Source organism: Anoplophora glabripennis, unplaced genomic scaffold (genome assembly GCF_000390285.2).
Source record: "Anoplophora glabripennis isolate ALB-LARVAE unplaced genomic scaffold, Agla_2.0 scaffold35, whole genome shotgun sequence".
Classification (NCBI taxonomy): Eukaryota; Metazoa; Arthropoda; class Insecta; order Coleoptera; family Cerambycidae; genus Anoplophora; species Anoplophora glabripennis.
This window is the reverse complement of record NW_019417117.1, coordinates 328,796-349,594: the sequence shown is the minus strand read 5'-3', so window position 1 is coordinate 349,594 and position 20,799 is coordinate 328,796. Positions and strand designations below refer to the sequence as shown.

Sequence of the window (20,799 nt, the reverse complement as noted above, 5' to 3'; positions counted from 1 at the left end):
CAATCTTTTCCTAACTTCCCTTGTAGCTTTAAACAATGTTTCTCTTGAAAGATTCTCACAAACATGTCGAATCTTTTGCTTTAAATGCTCCAAACTTCTCGTGGGTGTTTTATATACTTGATTTTTTAATGTTCCCCATAAAAAATAGTCTAGGGGCGTTAAGTCTGGAGACTTTGAAGTTCATTCTACTATATGTCCATTAATTCCAATCCACTTAGTTTCGAAAGAATTTTTTTCTGTAACTCTTTTAGCTTTATGTGGAGGAGCACCATCGTGTTGCAATCACATATTCAACTTGAGCTGCAGTATTAGTGTTCAATACATTTTCATAAAAGTATGGTCCAATTAAATGCATTTACCATCCCCTGATTTTGAATGGGATTAACATAGTGTGGATTTTCAGTGGCCCAATAATGTTTGTTTTTTTTATTTGGCTTGCCATTACTTATAAAACGACTTTCATCTGTCCAAATAATGTGTTGTATTAACCATTATTTGGGTTACATAATTAAGTATTTTTTCAGCATGTAGGAGATAAGTGCTCCAATAGACCAGGAAAATTGTCGAAGCAAAAAAACAAATTCCTATCCGCGATATTATTGTAAAATTGTCTAAAGGAACAAAATACAAGACATCTCTCATCTCGTGAGTCAAAAAATTTTAATAGCTAACTTTTCTATTTAAACAAATAAGTGAGGAAAACAGTTTTTTCACTTTGCAGGAAAAACCATCAATTTTAGCGAAAAGTGATTCTCAGATAACTTGTAGGGAATAAAATTATGTACAAAATAAGACTTGTTAAATTAAAATCGGTTAATAAACAAAAAAGTTATTGCAAAAAGACAAGAAAATTGCCCATTTTTTCATTTGTTTATAACTATCGCATTTATTGTTAAAATTTTATAAAATCTATGACAAGTTGAGGGTTTTGTCATACTTTAAAAGTGTGCTAAAAATGGGCGTTATAGGTGGAATAGTTTTCGCACAATTCAATTTGTTTATAACGGAGGCTCTAAAAGTTATGAACTTTAAGCCTCTGTACAGGCGTTAATTTTCAACCAAACATGATTTTGAAAGCGTCATTTTAATCTTAAAGATGTAATTAAGCGACCTATTAATAAATATCACCGTTTTAACATTCTCAAATTGTGCATTAAAAAACCGTGCGTTTTTCGCTTATGAACAATTTGAATAAAATTGTTGCTATTTATGCTACCTCACCGAAAATAGATGCAATGGATAGTTGGCACCCTCTATGACCAACAGGAGCCAAGATAAGATTTTTTTTTAATCGTAGTCCAATTGTTTATAAACATTAAGACTTGAATTTTTCGCAAAATAAAGTTTACGACGTAAACTAGGATTTCCCGTGAATTGCATTGAAAAATGTGGGAAATTAACGTCTCACGAGCCCTTTAAAGAGAAGGTACTTGCTAAGTAAAATGTCCGGTGTGGTGGTGGGGGAAGCTCGTCCAAGCGAGTCGCGCGCGCGAGAAAAGTGAAATCCAAAGTTCAAATTGATGCGAGCTGTAAAATTTTGCAATATCTCGGCTTCTGTTCATCGAAGAAACTTCTTTTTTGTTTTAAACTGGGGTAGCTCGACGAAAAAATAACAATGGGCATATTTACGAATTCGTAGAATAGCCCTGAACCCCAGAAAAATGCATCTTTTATACTTATTTTTTTTTTAATTTACAAAAATGTCACAAAAGTTATTGTTAAACGAAATATTAATTAAAATTTCAATTTCGGAATTATTTTACTATTATTAAATAAATAAATGAAGCTGTCGTTCATTTAAATAGTTATTTTTTTACTATACTATACTATATTAAGCCAAAGTAAACTTATTTTTTTCAATATTTTGCTGTTTAATTACGATTTAAATGTAAAATTGAAGTAAAAATTCACTTTTGGCAGACATCTAAAGTATGACAAAACCCTCAACTTGTCATAGGTCTTATAAAATTTTAACAATAAATGCGATAGTTATAAACAAATTAAAATATGGGCACTTTTCTTGTTTTTTTGCAATAACTTTTTTCTTGACTAACCAATTTTAATTTAATCATTTTGTAGATAATTTTATTTCCTACAAGTTGTCTGTAAGTCACTTTTCGCTAAAATTGATGGTTTTCCCTGTAAAGTGAAAAAACAGTTTTCCTCACTTATTTGTTTAATTAGAAAAGTTGGCTATTAAAATTTTTTTGACTCACGAGATGAGAGATGTCTTGTATTATGTTCCTTTAGACAATTTTGCAATAATCTCGCGAATAGAAATTTTTTGGAGTAAAAATTTTATTTGCATGGCCTACAAGTTATTTAGGCTATAGTCTTGGTAACCATTGGAACTCAAAATTCTTTGCACAGAGCTTCTTTTTAAATTTAATGAAAAGTGGCCTATCGTATAGAATTTCTAAGATTTTCCTAAAAATATTGTAATACCCTAGCTATGGTAATATTGTTACAAACTGATTTTGAAATTCCTTTCTCTTTTCGTGATGAAAATGCATTTTCGTTAGCACGCAAAATTCGTTCTAATCTGGCAAATATTTTTGGGTTAACAGCTTGACGTTCTGAATATCTCTCATGATATAAGCTAGTATCAGCTCTTCTGGCATTTTTTTGACATTTGCCATAAATTAAAATCATGTCAACTTTTCCATTGTTTGTGAACATTTTTTCATTTTTATCAACCATTTACTAGTTTGTTTATCACGCATTAAATAGCATTTAACAGAAACTAATATGTACGTAATAAACAGATTTGTGACAGCAGTTTAAGCCATTGTTTTCACAGCACTGTTGATTAAATCATGACTAATTCCAATACAATAGGATACATTTTTGTATAATGTTTGTTATTGTAACTTTTTGAGGAGAAGAGATAGAGAAAAAATATCTGCACAAAAAATGTTCATAAAAAATAGATAATTTTAGTTATCATAAAAATGGGTATATTTGCGGGAAAAAAATGTGCATGACGTCATTTTCTTAACAGATTTTTACTGTCGTTTTTCGTTCGTCTGTTATGAGCCCGAGACGGGTACTTTGGGACACCCTGTACATGGTTACGTGTCTCTGCTTACACCTAACACGTACGAAAATTGCCCTTTAAAAGTATGATTCAACTTATATTTTATAAATGTTTCTTAAGAATACTGATTTATGAAAGTATGTATATTGGCAATGCGTTTCCTTTACAATTGTTGGGCAGTTTATTTCAATCTTACACAACATCTGAAGTGCATCCAGACGTAAGTTGCATAATAACGAGTATTTTCTCAGGAAAGTAACATTGTAGTAGCCTAGATTCCACGCTGGCGATACTTGCGACCTTTTTTCGATAATACGCAACAGTCTTATTCGAAACATTAGCAATATTGCCCATACTATTATACCATTGAGGAAATTCACATGGAGATATATATTTATATGGCGAAAATTAATGCAGAATTGCCGCATTGGTTACAATGGGTTTCATAAGGAGTTAGGAAACTAAATATTGTAATATAAAACATAATATATTCGATTTTTTGAACAGTAAATGAGGCTAGTTTATTTCAGTACTTACGGAATATCAAAAGTATAGAAACCTTTATTTTTGGAAAATTTTGTGTATTAATTTTTATCTTTTCAATTACATTAATACATTAAATAATAATACAAACACCTTGTCAGTTTCGTCGGTACGTTTTGAGAATCATATCTCAGTCACTCACCGAAAACGTTCAATAATATTGGGATCAGGTGAATCTGTAGAACACTTCCGACGCCTACTAACACAATACAAGCATTATTAATCATTTATATTATTAATAATTTAATTGCTAGAATTTTCCGCGTGTTGCATTCCCAATTGTTATTGCTTAAATTAATACGTGAATGCTCTTCTTCAATTTAAGGAGGTTACTAGGACAAATTTCGTAGACGCTTTGTAACCATCTGTTAGGTAATTCTCACGGACGTTTACGACCTTATGTGCGGTTCCGGATTTACGAAACAAACGTACCTGCTATCGCGATTTCTTGCTACGAAGTTATCAAAAAATTAAATCTTTATGCACCAGTTCGTGAGCGTTTCATCATTTTTTGGAAGCGAATTGAGTGAAAACATTAGGTGGTTACTTAATTACTTGCTTCAATGCGAAACTTTGAAATTATTTACTAGGAATAATAATAGTGGTACCTACTTAAATAAAGGCAATAAAAAAGTTAAATAAATAGTGCTTCGAACCATCAAGGTAGTTTAAATAGTAACAAGTCAAAACTGACATAACATTTTTGAAGGAAGGATAAAGAAATCTGTAAATAGGTACTTGCTTACTCTCTAAAAGCTTTTGATTCATGGCCATATTCCTTATCATGTTTCAACCTCGGTTTTAATAGAACTGGCTTTGTATCTATATCTTTATTCCCTTTGTGAGAGTTAACAAAATTCGGTTCTCCAATAATTTTCTTCCAGAAAGAATGTATAGGTATAGTTAGACTTACAGGCTATTGATTATATCCAAAAAAAACAGGGTTAAAAGGAACTATGACGTTCAAGCAATTTTATTTCATGAATCGTTCAAAGGGTCATTTTAGATGAAAAAAAACGCGGAGTGCTATTAAATTAGAGGGTGAAAATGCACCCCTTTCAGTTTTTTAATTGTAGCTCGAAAACGAAACAAAATTTCGCTATAGTTCATAGGAAAAATTATTTAGAGAATTGAATTTCCCATCGAAATGGCTTATTTAATAAATTTAAAAGGAACATTTTATGCAAAAATTCGATTTTTTTATTTTTTTTTACTTTTTGTCCCTAGTTTTTTTTTTGAGTAAAGATAGGTATAGGCATTGCTTCATTAAAAAAAGTAGATAAAATTTCCTTTAAAATAAAAGGTTGCACAGTATTTTAGATGAAAATTTATCTACAAAGTTGAAGGCATCTATATACGTTATAGTCAAATTACTCCATGTTGAGAGCAACACGCAAAGGAAGACATTGATATATCAAAATATTTCAAATTACGCCTTTTCCTGAAGCTTCATGGTGACAACTATAAACCAAAGAAGTAAAAAAAAAATTATAAAATAAACAACTTGGAAACGTTTATTACTCAAGTAGCAGATAATATATTGTAATAATACCTTTACTTGCTTATATTATGATTCTTCTTCTTCTCACCAGACTTATTTTTCTTCTTGTTAAGCTCCAGCTCATGTGAGCATATAATTAAACTTTAATTTAAATTTTGTCTGCTAAATTTTTGAGTCTTTGTTCAAATTTTTTTTTAAATAAAATGAAAATTCCTTAGCCTGAGTTATCTTACCTCAAGGTGAGGTTCATAGAAAGGCTTTTTGATTTCAAAATTTTATATTAATTAATTATTTGGCAATTGATACTAAAATAAAAACAAAACTTTTATTTATTTAAATTTTACCATATAAAAAATATTATATTTATTATCGAAAAGTGATTTCAATCTAATTCAATTCCCATGATCCATTGCAGTTTATATTAAATAAATAAATTAGATGTAACTGGCTAACAATTTGTTTTATTTTGTCCATATTCAATGCAAATAACTAGTTGCACTTCCGTGATCAGAAGTATACTAATCTTTCCCTACTCTACCCTACGCCAAATCGTAAATTAAATCTTAAACTAAACAATGATATTCAACAATTGGATATTAAATTTTATACATTTAGTTCTTTATACCTTCCTTAGTCTGCCTCACCACAATATTTCTTATTCTTTTGTCCTTGTTGTCCTTTTGTCCTCCTTTTCTTATCACTTTGGACTTTCTTTGGACAATAACACCTTCTTCCTTTTTTGATCAAACTTATCTAAATTGGTCGATAGCCGCACGGTTTCAGTGAATGTGAGAGATTGACACCGATTGGCATTTGACCACCCCCCTAATTAATGAGGTTTTCCAGGTTTCCCTCATTCCTGCACTGAATGGTGGTTAGGGCTTACCAACATAAGTTGTTCCTGGGCGCAAATGCGGCCTGCCTAATAATAATATGCCGCCTCCTCTCCCGCACAAGTCTTCGACTTATGAGCTAATTCTCATAGTTAGAATGAGGAGTAGAGATATACTCTTCAAACTTCTATTCTTACACATACAAATTTTTAATTCTTCTTGATTATTCTTTGACAATTACTTTTTCTCTATTTCATATAATTTATATTCTTCAAACTTCTGTTCTTTATGCAAATTTTAATTCTTCTTGATTCTTCTTCGACAATAACTTATTTATTCTTCTTTATTTCATACTAGCAACCCGTCCCGGCTTCGCACGGGCAAATATAAAATAGCCTATGTTACTCCGAGGAGATGTAGCTTTCGGTAAAATTGGTTGAGTAGTTTTTGAGTTAAATTGTAACAAACAAAAAATCAATCATCTTTCATCTAATGCGACCCTAATATTAATTTTAAAATAGTTCACGATATATCTATATACCTAAGACAACAAATGAATTCAAAACTAAAAATGCAAAACCTTTCAATTTAAAACAATATAGGTAACTACCAACAATGTGAAAACAAAACGAATTAAATTAAAGTACCTATGTTCAGGACTATCAATTTTAATTAATAAGTAAGTAGTTAGGTATCCAACTACATAAAGAAAACAAACACGAAACAAAAATGCTACTATGAAGTTTTAAATGATTCACAATAAGAAAAAAACAAACAAATTATTAAAACTCAATGAAATAAAAGTATGTTTGCAAGTATCTATGTATGTTCCGTCTACCTAAAGACAACAAATACAAAACAAAAATGTGACCTTAAAATATCGAACGCAATTATAACTTTCCAACAACACCCAAAAAGAAAACACAGTCGCCACCTCCATTCGCTCCAAGTCAGTTTATTAAAGGATCAAGCGCGCGTTATCGTTCGGCTTATTAGCTAAACAGTAGGTAAGACGGTGCGGGGGGAGGGTCGGCGATCGCATCAAGCGAAGCGAGGCGCTTGAATTTTATTCTCGCGTCCGTAATTTTTTTGGGGTTTCTCTTAAGCTGTTCATTTAAATTATATGGTGTAAAAGAGTAAAATAATGTGCATGAAATGCTTAAAGCCTCTAACTTATTTAAAATTATAACGATTAATACCGTATTTGTGTAAATAGCTTTTACATTACCGCTTTGTAATTGCCAATTTTTTAAAGTATTAGAATGGATATAGGTAGTATGTTATCTTTAACATATAGACTTATGCCATCGCGGACTTTTCTGCAGGAAGATACACAATTCCACCATACATTGATGCACTACATACACTTTCGGACCTCCCCGGCTCGGACGCGAGGCGCGGGGTCACGGGGCGCCCGCGCGGCCCTGTCGAATCACGGTGACATGAAATTAATTTCGTTGCGCATTATTTTGGTTTTGCTATATCTCCTAAGGTATTCATTTAATTTGCATGGTGTAAAGAGAAAAAATAATCTTCATGAAATGCTCAAGCCAACTAACGTATTTAAAATGATAAGGATTAATACCGTATTTGTGTAAATAGCTTTCCAATTACCGCTTTATAATTGTCCATTTTTTAAAGTATTAAAATGGGTATAGTATGTTATCCTTAAGAGATAGACATATGCCATCCCGGACTTTTCTGTAGACCTATATAAGATACACAATTCCACCATACATTATTTTGTTATATCTCAAAGGGTTTAGGCAGCGTTTTCGTTGAAAGCTCCCAGACGGCTTACTTTTTTCCGACACCTCCAGCACATATCGTTAATGTATACAAAAACTTAACAAATTATATACTAAAACCTTCCTCGAGAACCATTGGTGAAAACAGCATGAAAATCAGTGCAGTAGTTTTTGAGTTTATCGCGAACAGACAAACAGACAGACAGACGCGGCGGAGGACTTTGTTTTATAATATGTAGTGATATATTTTTTAAAATTTCAAATGCCTCCTTCTCTCCTATTGGTTAATTTCTGTCAAACTCATACTATCTTGGTTAACAACTTGGTCAAATTTATAATTTATTTCAAAATCAATTTTTATAATTTTTTAAACTTTACTGCCTTTCCCGTTATTATTTAAATTCCTTGCCACTATTCATTCTATTATAAAATTAAAAATTTTAAAATATCTAGATATTAGTTTTTCCTCAAGATATAGGTTGCCTTAATATTTGGTGTTGCCGTGCATGTCGCCGTGATGAACTGTATCAATTAAATTTGAATTAGGATCAAAGCTTTTGATTAAAATACCGGAGTAAAACGAAAATATCGAGATTATTTGTGATTATATAGAGGAATCTTTCACAAATAAACTAGACATAGCTGTTAAAATATTTAAACGGGGGAGAAACAAAGAGAAATTTGCTAATAGTAATAAGATTGTCGATGGAGAAATAATTAACAGCGTAATGTCACCGACTTATCGAGTAAAGTTCAGCCAATGTTTAATAGTTGTACAAACTGCAACATAACTATAAATGTAAGAAATAGTTATAATATTCGTTTAATATGTGGGATACTTTTAATAAAAGTTATATTTATTAAATGATGCATTTTTGGTTTGACTGCGTGTATTTGTGAGTATTTTTGTATAAAATATAGATAAAAACGGTACGGGAAAATTAACTTTCCCAGCCTAGACCGAAAAAGTAATTTTCACGTACTGTTTGCTGATGGTTGTTTAGCAACGAACTAAAATATTAGGATACGGTATTTTGGGGTCTGAAATTCACGAATTCAGAAAAATTATATTTTAGACAGTTTGACCACATATTTTAGAATATTTTACCTGCCTTAACAGTTTTTTTAGCAATATTCAGTAGCGAAAATATTTTGGCTAAAATACCTATACTCTTTTTAAGAATTCATTCCTCAATGTACGTAATAAAAAATATGATTCGTTCGGATCAGTTCATTGCTCCTACACATCGACATCACCCTGTCCCGAGCACCGGACAAAATCATTAAAAATAACGGTATATTTTCACGGTAGACTGTCCGGATGCTTCAGACGTAACCGTAATGTATGCGCATTTAGATAATGCAGTATGAATTTAAATGTACACGGTGAGTTACTTCTTTAATTCATCATTAATTTCAACTCTACAAAACGGGCAGGTAATTAATGCAGTGGTAAATACGGCGATGAGATATGGGGATGTACAAATTCTATTTTTCTTTACTGATATTAGAATTTAATAAAATTGATTAGTATATTTTAACAAATTTTCTCTTATTAAACTTGCAATACATATAATTTAATTTGATTTATACAAGAGTGAGCTCAACATTTCCGAAATTTTATTAAGTAACCTAATTAGTTGTTTCCTTGTGCTAATAAATATGCTTCCAAACGACGACGGTCAGAATTCTGTCACCAAAAACACCACTCCACAAATTCACTGAAAACCGTTACTAGAACCGAGATCTCTGTACAACCAACGTGAGGATTTGCATCACACAATAAACATTTTTATACGCCGGCTAATTGTAAATAATACTGCAACACACAACGCACGTGCACAAGATGCACAGGGTCAGCTTACATTTATGGTTAATTTTCGTTTTAGACCATCGCTTCATAAAAGTTACTCATTTTCGTGTCCACTGTCACTAATTTCAAGAAACGCAATTATTTCAGAAACACCCCGTATAGGTCTGGAAGCACGGTACGGGGTCTTTAAGTTTTCTTAGAAAAATCGTTTTTTTTTCCGAGAAAATTGCAAAATGTAATGTGATTTTTAGGTGGTATTTCTTTCTATTTGGGTATGTTTCTGGAAAAAATATAATTGACGACGTCATTAGTCGTTTCTGTCAAATTCTAAAGATAATACTTTCGATTGAAAATGGAAATGGAAAAACGATTCATCCCATTTAACACCATGTGTGCCAAATTTTATTTAAATATTTTGTATCCTCACAATAGGCACATACTGTCGAGGAGACACCCTGTACTATACAAGCCAAATTAGTTGTAGCCATTTATTTTGTAAATTAAAAAACAGATTACATTACATTATTACAATAGATTTTCGTCTTTAAGTACGTACATGTTATTATCAACTTTTTGTTTTATTTCTACGAGCTCCATCCCAGAGATTTCACATCTTATCTGTAACACCTTGTATACGTACGATGTTTCTGAGAATAAAGACAAAAAACAAATAGTGTATTAAAATAAACAGTTCTTAAACTAATTTTGTCGGAGCTATTATAGTTTCTTTATAGCAGGATGCTGCTCCCATAACGTTAGCAACAGTTACATTCACGTCACACTTGATTATCTCTTGAAACAGTTGAACACTAAAGAAGACAGTTTCGAACCGAAAATCGTTTCGGTTGAATTTTTCTCCACATTCAAGGGAGAATTACGAATTACATAAAGAAATCGTGTATTCACAAAGGGGCAATTTTTTCTTTGAACAACCAGATAAATTTTCTACGAGCGGGAACACGCATGGGGTAACCGGGCATCCTTTATCACATTTTCTGAATGAATTGTTTTTGTTTCAGCGGGCGCGCTTCCTTGGTTGCACCCCTCCCTGGAACTGCTAGACGAAGTCAACGATGCTGAAATCTACAACGCCGTCGTGTCGTCCGTGAAGGACTGGGAGAAAAAACAGGAACTCAAGAAGATTAGTAACAGGTGCGTTCGTGCGTTCGAGCATCGCCTATTTACGGGGTGCGGCAGAAAGGTGGCGAGACTGGCGCGTCAACCTACAGTGATAGAAAGAATCTTTGTATCTTGTGCTGCCTCTTTATACGCATTAGTAACTTCTTGTCGGCAATTTAGAAGTCACAATAATAAATTACCCCTGACTTAAATGAAATGGCGCACCCTGGCAACTGTTTTACTCACCGTAATTAAATAATTGCATTTTGTCCTACTTTGAAGGGGATACAACTGTTGCCCAGTAGACAATTCGTATGAAAGTTTAATTTCTTTGAGAACTGCATATTTGTAGTTTATAATTGACAACTAACAGTGGCAAAAAATAATTTCTTTAATGCTACAAAAGTTTAAATTTTTATAAAAATTTTTCACGTGATCAAGAACGCATTGTGACGTCATTTAGTGCAATCGAGGATACAATTTGATTATCGGTCGTCTGCCGTCTGGTCTTCAATACAATTTATATATTATATATATATTTTTCCTAGCATTTTTTCGTGATTTTTTTCTATTTTTGATCTGTTTTTTGTGGTTAGGAAATTCCTGTGATGTGATAGCTTAATTCTGATACACACATTCGTGATCAGGAGGTAAAAATACTACGGATAACATAATGTCGCATTTAAAGTACAGACAACTTTTTTTTTATGTGGCTGTGAAATCTAAAATACATAAAAGTTCTATGAATAAAGAGCAGTGCATGTTTTGTGCTATGTACTCTATGTCAATTAGTCGATGCTCTCGAACGGTGTGCGGAGCTTTTGGCTCCACAATATTCTTCTCAACAACTTTTTTCCTGTTTTTGCTATTTTCTGTTCTAATTCGTAGCATTTATTTATGCACATTAGGTAAAAAAAATAATAATTGTGAACTGGAAATATATAATAAGTATTCTAAACTCAATTTTATTCAATATCTACAAGCAAGTATCTCAATCTACTTACTTTCTAGTCATAAAAAATATTTTTCTTTGTATTGACAGCAATGATTATTTAACACGGTAAGTATAGGGCCCCCTGCGTACGCTTCATCCCCCCGATGATGCACCCGATCCTTCTTAAGGGATCACTCAATTCCTCAGTTCTTAAATTAAACTCGAAATGTGGCTAGAATACTAAAAAAAAATACATTTATATGCTTCTAGAAGAATGTTGAAAAATTAACTTGCATGTTTTTCCATGATTTTATCCAGGGGGGAGTGTATAGTCCATTGAAATGAAGGCTGAACCTCCATTTTTTCCTCTGTCGATCAAACCTGGGCGCAAATATGTTTTCGACCCTCAGGAATCCGAATCCGCAAATTTTTGACCTAGGTGGTCAGGAAAGGGGTCAAAAGGTCAAAAAAACGTACAAAATAAGATTTTTCGCAAATATCTCGTAAACTACGGCAAGTAGCAAAAAAATAATTGCACCATCGTGTTCCCAGTGAAATTTTACATCGATTTTATGCTATTGCTTATTAAAATTAAATAAATTTATGTCATGTTTTGGACAATTACTAAGCAAGAGAGGGGAAGTGTATATCTCCGGCGGTGAAACGTATTTGGGGAATAGTATAGAGCGCGCACGCTACATGTATCAGCTGACTCGCAGTTGACAGCTCTAGCAGGTGTGCCTCTTTGGAATATAATGCGATTTCAAATTAGCCTGCAGTTGTAGTGGATTTTTTTTGCTACTTTAATTTTTAAATGGAAAACCAAAAATATTACGAATGATTAATGAATGAACAGAAAAAAAAATTTTAGAATGAAATACTTATTGCAAAAATGAAATATACAGGGTGTCCCGAAATTAGGGGGGAATATTTCTACAGGGTGTTCTGTGTCGAAAAAGATTACTTTTTCTTTATATAAACGTGGGTCCAAAAATTCTTCCTAAATTTACCATAACTTTTTTGTGCGTTGACTTTTTTTAACTTTTGAAAAGTATGAAATTTCATGATTTTTTATTAAAAAAAGGTACTCTTGGTTCATATTGGTAGAATGTTCCATTTTTGTGTAAAATCCGTTTAAAAATAATGTTACATGTGTTAATCACCGGGAATCGAAATTGTCAATATTTTTATCGTCGCAGATTTTGAATAACAAATATGCGTTTGACGTTATTTGCATTGACAGTTCAGTTATTTAGTTTTTGTGAATTGTTATCTTCATAAAAATTCTCGAATCTTTAGTAAATGATTATTTGACAAAGTAAAAAAAAAACAAATTATTTGCAGCCAAATAAATGAATCCTCTGTTGTAATTCTTCCAAATGATTTATTTCTGTAGCATAAACTACAGCCTTCAACCTACCCCACAGAAAGTAATCTAGAGGATATAGGTCTAGAGACCGAGGTGGCCATGCAATGGGACCACCTCTACCTATCCACTTGAAAGGAAAATTATCGTTTAACCAATTTATGACATTATGGGTAAAGAGAGGTTGTTGATAGTGTAATGTTAAGCGTACGTTTAACGGTGTATCATCCAATAGTTCTCTTACATCATTTTGCAGAAAGTTTAAGTATCCTTCTGTATTCAGACAAACGGGAAACTGGATTGGTCCAAGTAGCTAGGTCCCCTAAAATTCCTGTTCACAAATTTATTGCAAATCTATTTTGAAAATTTGTGCGCTGTATTGCCCGTGGATTTTCGTCTGACCGGAAATGGGTATTATGAATATCTGCTAGCTCTACATTCGTAAAATATTGCCTTTGCGACTGATAACAATTCGCAAAGAGTAAATAACTGAACTGTCAATTCAAATGACGCCAAACGCATGTTTGTTGTTCAAAACCTGCGATGATAAAAAATATTGAAAATTTCGATTTCCGGTGATTAACACGTGTAAAATTATATTTAATGGATTTTACACAAAAATGGAACATTCTACCAATATGAACCAAGAGTACCTTTTTTTAATAAAAAATCATGAAATTTCATACTTTTCAAAAGTTAAAAAAAGTCAACGCACAAAAAAGTTATGGTAAATTTAGGAAGAATTTTTGGACCCACGTTTATATAAAGAAAAAGTAATCTTTTTCGACAGAGAACACCCTGTAGAAATATTGCCCCCTAATTTCGGGACACCCTGTATATTTCATTTTTGCAATAAGTATTTCATTCTAAAAATTTTTTTTCTGTTCATTCATTAATCATTCGTAATATTTTTGGTTTTCCATTTAAAAATTAAAGTAGCAAAAAAAATCCACTACAACTGCAGGCTAATTATATTTGAAATCGCATTATATTCCAAAAAGGCACACCTGCTAGAGCTGTCAACTGCGAGTCAGCTGATACATGTAGCGTGCTCGCGCTCTACTATTCCCCAAATACGTTTCACCGCCGGAGATATACACTTCCCCTCTCTTGCTTAGTAATTGTCCAAAACATGATATAAATTTATTTAATTTTAATAAGCAATAGCATAAAATCGATGTAAAATTTCCCTGGGAACACGATGGTGCAATTATTTTTTTGCTACTTGCCGTAGTTTACGAGATATTTGCGATAAACCTTATTTTTTACGGTTTTTTGACCGTTTGACCCCTTTCCTGACCACCTAGGTCAAAAATTTGCGAATTCGGATTCCTGAGGGTCGAAAACATATTAGCGCCCAGGTTTGATCGATAGAGGAAAAAATGGAGGTTCAGCCTTCATTTCAATGGACTATGTAGTGAACCCCTTGATACGCCACTGTTAACCTTGTTTATGAATAAGTTATACTTACAAAATGAAATTTAGCAACCAAATTCATATAAATAAGCTGTTTGCTGTCAAATATATAAAGTTATCTATTTTGCGAAGAAAATTTAAATTAATTTTTTTGCGACGTTTCTATATTGCAGAATACATATTTATTAGTATTATATAACCGTTTTATATTATTTGAAAACGTAATAGGAAAGTTGTCAAAGATTTGTATAATGGTTTATATAATTTTTTATTTACCACTTAGTCTAGTCTACTTAATTTTTACCCAAAAATACTGACGATTATTTATTATTATTATTCTCTTAACCTTAACAATGGATTTTATTTTTTACGAAAAAATTAGGAGATGGCGTACACTAAGATTCATAATATAAAAAAAAACAGAATGAAATTAATAAAATTATTTTACGTAGATAATCCACATCTCTGTAGTCTGGACTAAGGAGTACAATCTGCATTATACTCGTTCCTAATAGCGGGACTTGCTGGAAAATAAATCATATTTTTTTTACGTCTCTTGGCTTATTTAAGGAGTAAAATATATGGGGATTCAGTGCAGTTCTAAGCCTTATATATACATTTATGCCAGCTTTAAAGGCTGGTTTTTGCACTATTAGCTGGTTTTCTCCGTCGAATAAACTTCATTAGTTTGAAAGACTATAAGAAATTTAACTTCAAATACACGTACATACATTTACTTTTTTTAATAATAAATCTTGTTAATTTTCCTTTCATAGATTTTTTATTCGTTCATTTTCAAAGACTATTCGCTCTTATTTTAAAGGAACTACGATATTTTCACGAAGTGATACAGGGTGTTATTGAAATGTAGGTAGGTATAATGTATAAAAATAAATACCAAATTTAGAAAATGTCCTCAAATTCACTGTCAAATACATACAATAGTCAGAAACACCGGTTAAAAAATAATATAACGTCAAAATAGTATTAAAACTGCATCGGAAATTTTTTGAAACTTTTAAATACCGCAAAGACTACTAAATACATGGAGATACTTCGAAAACTTCAAAATACTCCAAAAACTTCGAAATACTTAGATACATTATTTGTATATTGAAATACGTCAAAACTCTTCAAGTAACCTCTAATTATATAGAACACCTCGAAAATCTCGAAATACGTAGAAATATTTAGTCAAAATACTTAAAAATTTCTGAAAATTCCTTGAAAGAGGAAATTTTCAGATATCGTGTAAATACCTCGAAAGGATAAGGTCAGTGACTAATGAGAGTGGGAGTAAAGGTCAATATCCTTCATCTCAAAGGTCATTGATTAGACAAAATGTGTTAGAACGTACCTAATTAGGTTAATTTGTTAATAGTTATTATAAAATAGTGAATATGTAATGATAACCCTCAAAGGTCACACTAGTGCGAAATCGCACCACCGTTTGTTTTGAATAACTGGCATTTCTCAGATAACGACTGTCGAGAATTTCCCTACCACGATAGTTCTATAGCCCAAACAGTTGAGACGTACCACGTTGGTTCAGTCTGTTATTGTCAGCTAAACTAGACAGTCTGAAAAGTCAGATAGGTGATTATTCACACTAGTGTGACTTTAGTGTAGACAAATATGGCTGAATTTATATCATATAATCTAGAAATAAAGTGAATTGAAATGCAAATTTCCGATTTTTTTCACGTCATTTTACATGTCGAATAGACTTGAATATTGTTTATTTAGTTATTGTTAATAATTTTTTTTCATTAGTTTAATTGTAACAATATTTGTCAATATTTATGGATAATATTTATTAAATTAATATCATTATACAAAAGAGTGCAAAATAAACATCAATTTATAGAAAACGAGCAAAAATCACTTCCAGGAAAAATCAATATCATTTTATCAATATGGAGTATTTTTTTCTTAAAAATATAGACTTTAAACTTCAAAATAAATGTTTTACTTTTTCTCTAGACGTTATTTATAGAAAATACGAATTTAAAAAAGGACATTTTTCGAAAAATGTTTTTTCAATTGCATTTCGTATTAACAAATTAATTTTTTTTCAAACATAATTGGATCATTCGAAAATGTTACTCCAGCTTTGATATAAATAGGCTGTATTCGTTAACAAATAAAGACATAAAGGTTCAAAGTTGGCAAAATCCTCCCCAAGTGTGACTTTTGAGGGATTATAATGAGTTGTTGAGATACTAATCTACGGTGAATGTCAGCAAAACACTGCAGAGGCGTAGCAGCGATATGCACAACGTTTTAATACATTTGAAAGAACAATAAAACACATCTTTAATTTTTACAAAAAAATCAATATAACAAACGTTTCACAATAACGGAGATATTATATTTGAAGTTAATGAGAAATAAATCAGTGCTTGTTGTCATTTTTAACAGTCATCAGTCTTTAACATTTTAATAATGGCTTTTGTTCCAACTTTTGGTTTGAAGTTTGGTGAGTTGGTATCAATGTGACAGTGTTGATGTGGATATTATTGTTATAATACTTCATTCACAGTAAATTAGTGTCGCAAAGTTAATTATCTATATACAGCGTGTTAATGATAAGTTTTGCCAAACTTTAATGGCGTATTCTACCGATGAAAATAATCAACTTTTGCCCTATAACAATTTTTGATCGGACGCTATATTTATTTCCCCATTATCTAAAGACCATTCAATTTTACGAATACTTTACAAGAATACTTTATTGCCACAAATTGATTGTACATTTTAAAAATATTCAAAACTATTTAAAAAACCAGTGGCGTACGATTTTTTTTCAAGAAAGGTCCCCTACTCCCCTAATAACTACGCCACTGGAGTGTACATTGAAATAAGTTATCCATGAAAAAATAGTCCCTACTAAAAAAATGTCATCCCCCAAATTTTATCACTAAATATTTTTTTGTCAGTGAAGTTACAGGAAAAATTATATAAATATTTGAAACTTTTAACACCCTGTATCTCCGTAGGGAAGCGTCCTATCAAAAATTGTTATAGAACAAAAGTTGATTATTTTCATGGGTAGAATACGCCTTTAAAGTTTGGCAAAACATATCAGTAACACACTGTATAAAGCGATTCTAGAGATATAAAATAAAGAGCTATATTGTCAGCGACCAGCTTCGAACAGTCATAGCTCTCTTACGACTCATTTTTAAAAATAACCTAAGAACTTGGCTCTCTCAGTCATTTGTTGCCACAGACGACTTGCGGGGAATGGTCTTCATATTTAATCCGAGACGCTCTTTCGGTAACTTGTCAGAATCAGCGATATCAAATTAACTTATCTCTGCAGCTCCAGAGTCGAATTACCGGCAACGACAAAGCTAAGATATATTTGTGTACTATGAAACGTCGGGAATATTATCCTTTGCTCCCGTTACGCTCCTTTCACGGAATTAAACCAACATAAACAAACTAACCCGCCTCCATAGATATGCCTTGGGACTTAGAAAGGCTCAAATATTGACAAGTTCCTGTTGATATCTCCCAACTTGTGGAACGTTCGTTAGTTCAAGGCATTCATTATAAAGTAGGCTTAGTAATGTAATAGAAAACAGTTGCCGCAACCCCGAAACAACAGAATAACAATGGGTATACGAGAAGGAGAACAAGCTCAGTTGCTAAGTAGAGAAAATGCATGTGGGAGGAAACGATTTTCTTTAAAGCTCTTGTAATTGAAGGCTTTGGTTTAAAAACTGGATCTATTCCATTCGAAATGATTTAAATTTATGTTTCCAACCAATTTCCAAAAGAAATCAGCGTGTATTTGTTGACGCATAAAATTATCATTTTATATTTGCAAAACCGCCAGACGTTAATCAAAAGATAGGAGTTTTTAATTTACAATAATTAATCATTTTAAATATTGGTGTGTAAATTTTCTTACTTTCTGTATAAGTGAATGTGAAGACGAATTTTAAAATTACATTAAATACTCAAAATTGTACCCGTTTTTCTGAACACAAAATCGTGATCGGCATATCGAAGATATAGCAAATGATGTTGTCGAATTCTAAGTGTTTCAGATTTCACTATACTTTCGAATCTGACCTACGAAGTTCGACGGTACCTAACTAAAACATTGAGCGGAAATCGAAATTTTCACCTATGTTTCGAATCGAAATTATCACCCATGTTTTGAATTCAGCCGCTGAAATTAACCACAGACTCGAAAACCGCTCTAAATACTTCAAGCCGTATCAGACGACATAAGCTGTTGGCAGCACCACCAATGAAAACGTTAGCTGGTACACGAGATTGAATTGCCTTGCATACATCTAAGATACTAATCAGATTCCACGGCGTCAAGGCAACGGCCATGATTCCCGAGTTCTGAGAGGCTAGTTTTCAGGATTTATACTGAAGAGCAGCCTCGGTGAATTGACAGAGCCACCATAAAACAGGATCGAACGTCTACTCTGGGATTTTGCAGTTCTATAACCAGAACAGAAACACATCCCGAATTCGTTGCCTTTCGATACCTTGAAGCCGTTCTTGCTTATTTAAAGGAAAATATTTTCCAAGGCTGAGGGTTCCGCAGAATATGTCGAAAAACACCTGAAAAGCTAAATATGGTCTTTTCTGAATTCGTTTAATGAATTTCAAATTTTACTTGTATTGTATACCACCATTTTACTTGTGACATTTCAGCACATTAAAATTGATAATGATAAAGTTTTTTTTTAATTTTTGCAAACTGAAGACAACTATGAACTATCACGTTAAGATAATTATATTAGACCTTTATATTGTCCTATTACTTATTTTTTTCACAACGTGTAAACTAATAAATGTTGTTTACTTTATAGGCTATTGATTATAGGATTTTACAAGGAACTATGACGTTCAAGATATTTTATTACAAGTATCGCTCAATCGGTCATTTTATATAAAAAAAAACGCGGAGTGCTATTAAATTAGACGGTGGAAATTGAAGATAGGGGTGAAAATGCAATTTTGCAGTTTTTTAAATATAGCACGAAAACGAAACAAAATTTCGGTATATTTCATAGGAAAAATTTTGTAGAGAATTGAATTTCAAATCAAAATGGTTTATTTAAAAAATTTAGAAGAAACATTTTATGTAAAAAATCGTTAATCAATCAAATCAATCAAAAGCAAATAATTAGATCTTTTTTTTTACTTTTTTACTGTAATTTTTTTTTAGTAGAAGTCGGCAAAAAAATTGCTTTACAAAAAACTAGATGAAATTCCCTTCAAATGATGCATTTTCAAAGGTTTTTGGACTAATATTGAGTGAGTTATAACCGGTCAAACTTAAATATTTTTTAGATTTTCGTCGTTTTTAACATAATAATGATAATAATATGTATTATTTTTACAAAAAAAAACGGTAAAAGTCGACCTTGTAGACTTGTAACGAAACAGAAATGAACTACATTTCAAATTATTTTTACCAATATTTTAGTATAATTAATAAGTAGCTTTTAAATTAAATTATTTATATCTTATTATAAATCTCCTTATTTGAGATAGTAAAAAAGAAATATAGTATGATAAACTGTAATTTCATTTGAAAAATCTCTCAAAGTTTCATACAGTTGTGAAAATCTTTATTTATTATTAACAAATAAAACTTTTCAAATAATATTTTATTAAGTAAAGAACCACTTCGTTTAAAAAAAAATAAGAATTATAATCATTATTATGTTAAGAACGACGAAATTCTAAAAAATATTTCAGTTTGAATGGTTACAACTGTCAATATTAGTCCAGAAACCTTTGAAAATGTATCATTTTGAAGGGAATCTTATTTAGTTTTTTTGTAAAGCAATTTTCTTTGCCTACTTCTACAAAAAAGTGAGTCAAAAAAAGTAAAAAAAATAATAAAAAATCAAATTTTTTGCTTTTTTTAAATTGTTTGTTAACGATTTTTTACATAAAATGTTTCTTCTAATTTTTTTAAATGAACCATATGTATTTAAAAAACTGCAAAAGTGTATTTTCACCCCTATCTTCAATTTCAACCCTCTAATTTAATAGCACCCAGCAGTTTTTTCATTTTTAATTACCCTTTGAACAAGTGACGTGATGAAAATCCTTGAACGTCTTGTTTCCTTTCTTTTTGCAAAAAATGAGAATTAAAACATATAAGGGTAATGCGACGAAAATCGAAAAATTTACTAAGTTTGAGCGGCCATATATCCGTCAATTTTCATTAAAAAATTCAAACAAACTCGTTTTTTGAAGGAAATTTTATCTACTGTTTTTTTATGAAGCAATCTTTACTTAAAAAAGATAAAAAGTAAAAAAACATTTTTTTAACTTTTTTTATTAGTTTTTGGACTAATATTAACTGTTATAACAGTCAAACTTAAATATTTTTTAGATTTTCATCGTTTTTAACATAATAATGATTATAATTCTTATTATTTTTACAACAAATTCGTTCTTTACTTAATAAAAAATTATTTCAAAAGTTTTATTTGTTAATAA

At 31.4% G+C, this 20,799-nt stretch overlaps 1 protein-coding gene across 2 annotated transcripts in view; it reads left to right on the top strand.

Annotated features, from left to right (window-relative positions):
- Positions 1-20,799, top strand: part of LOC108912569 — a 95,667-nt gene that overhangs the window by 58,618 nt on the left and 16,250 nt on the right. For both annotated transcript variants that reach the window (XM_018717829.1, XM_018717837.1), the window contains one exon: positions 10,495-10,627. In XM_018717829.1, coding sequence (XP_018573345.1) covers positions 10,495-10,627 — 133 coding nt within the window. The remainder of the gene's footprint in view (positions 1-10,494; positions 10,628-20,799) is intronic.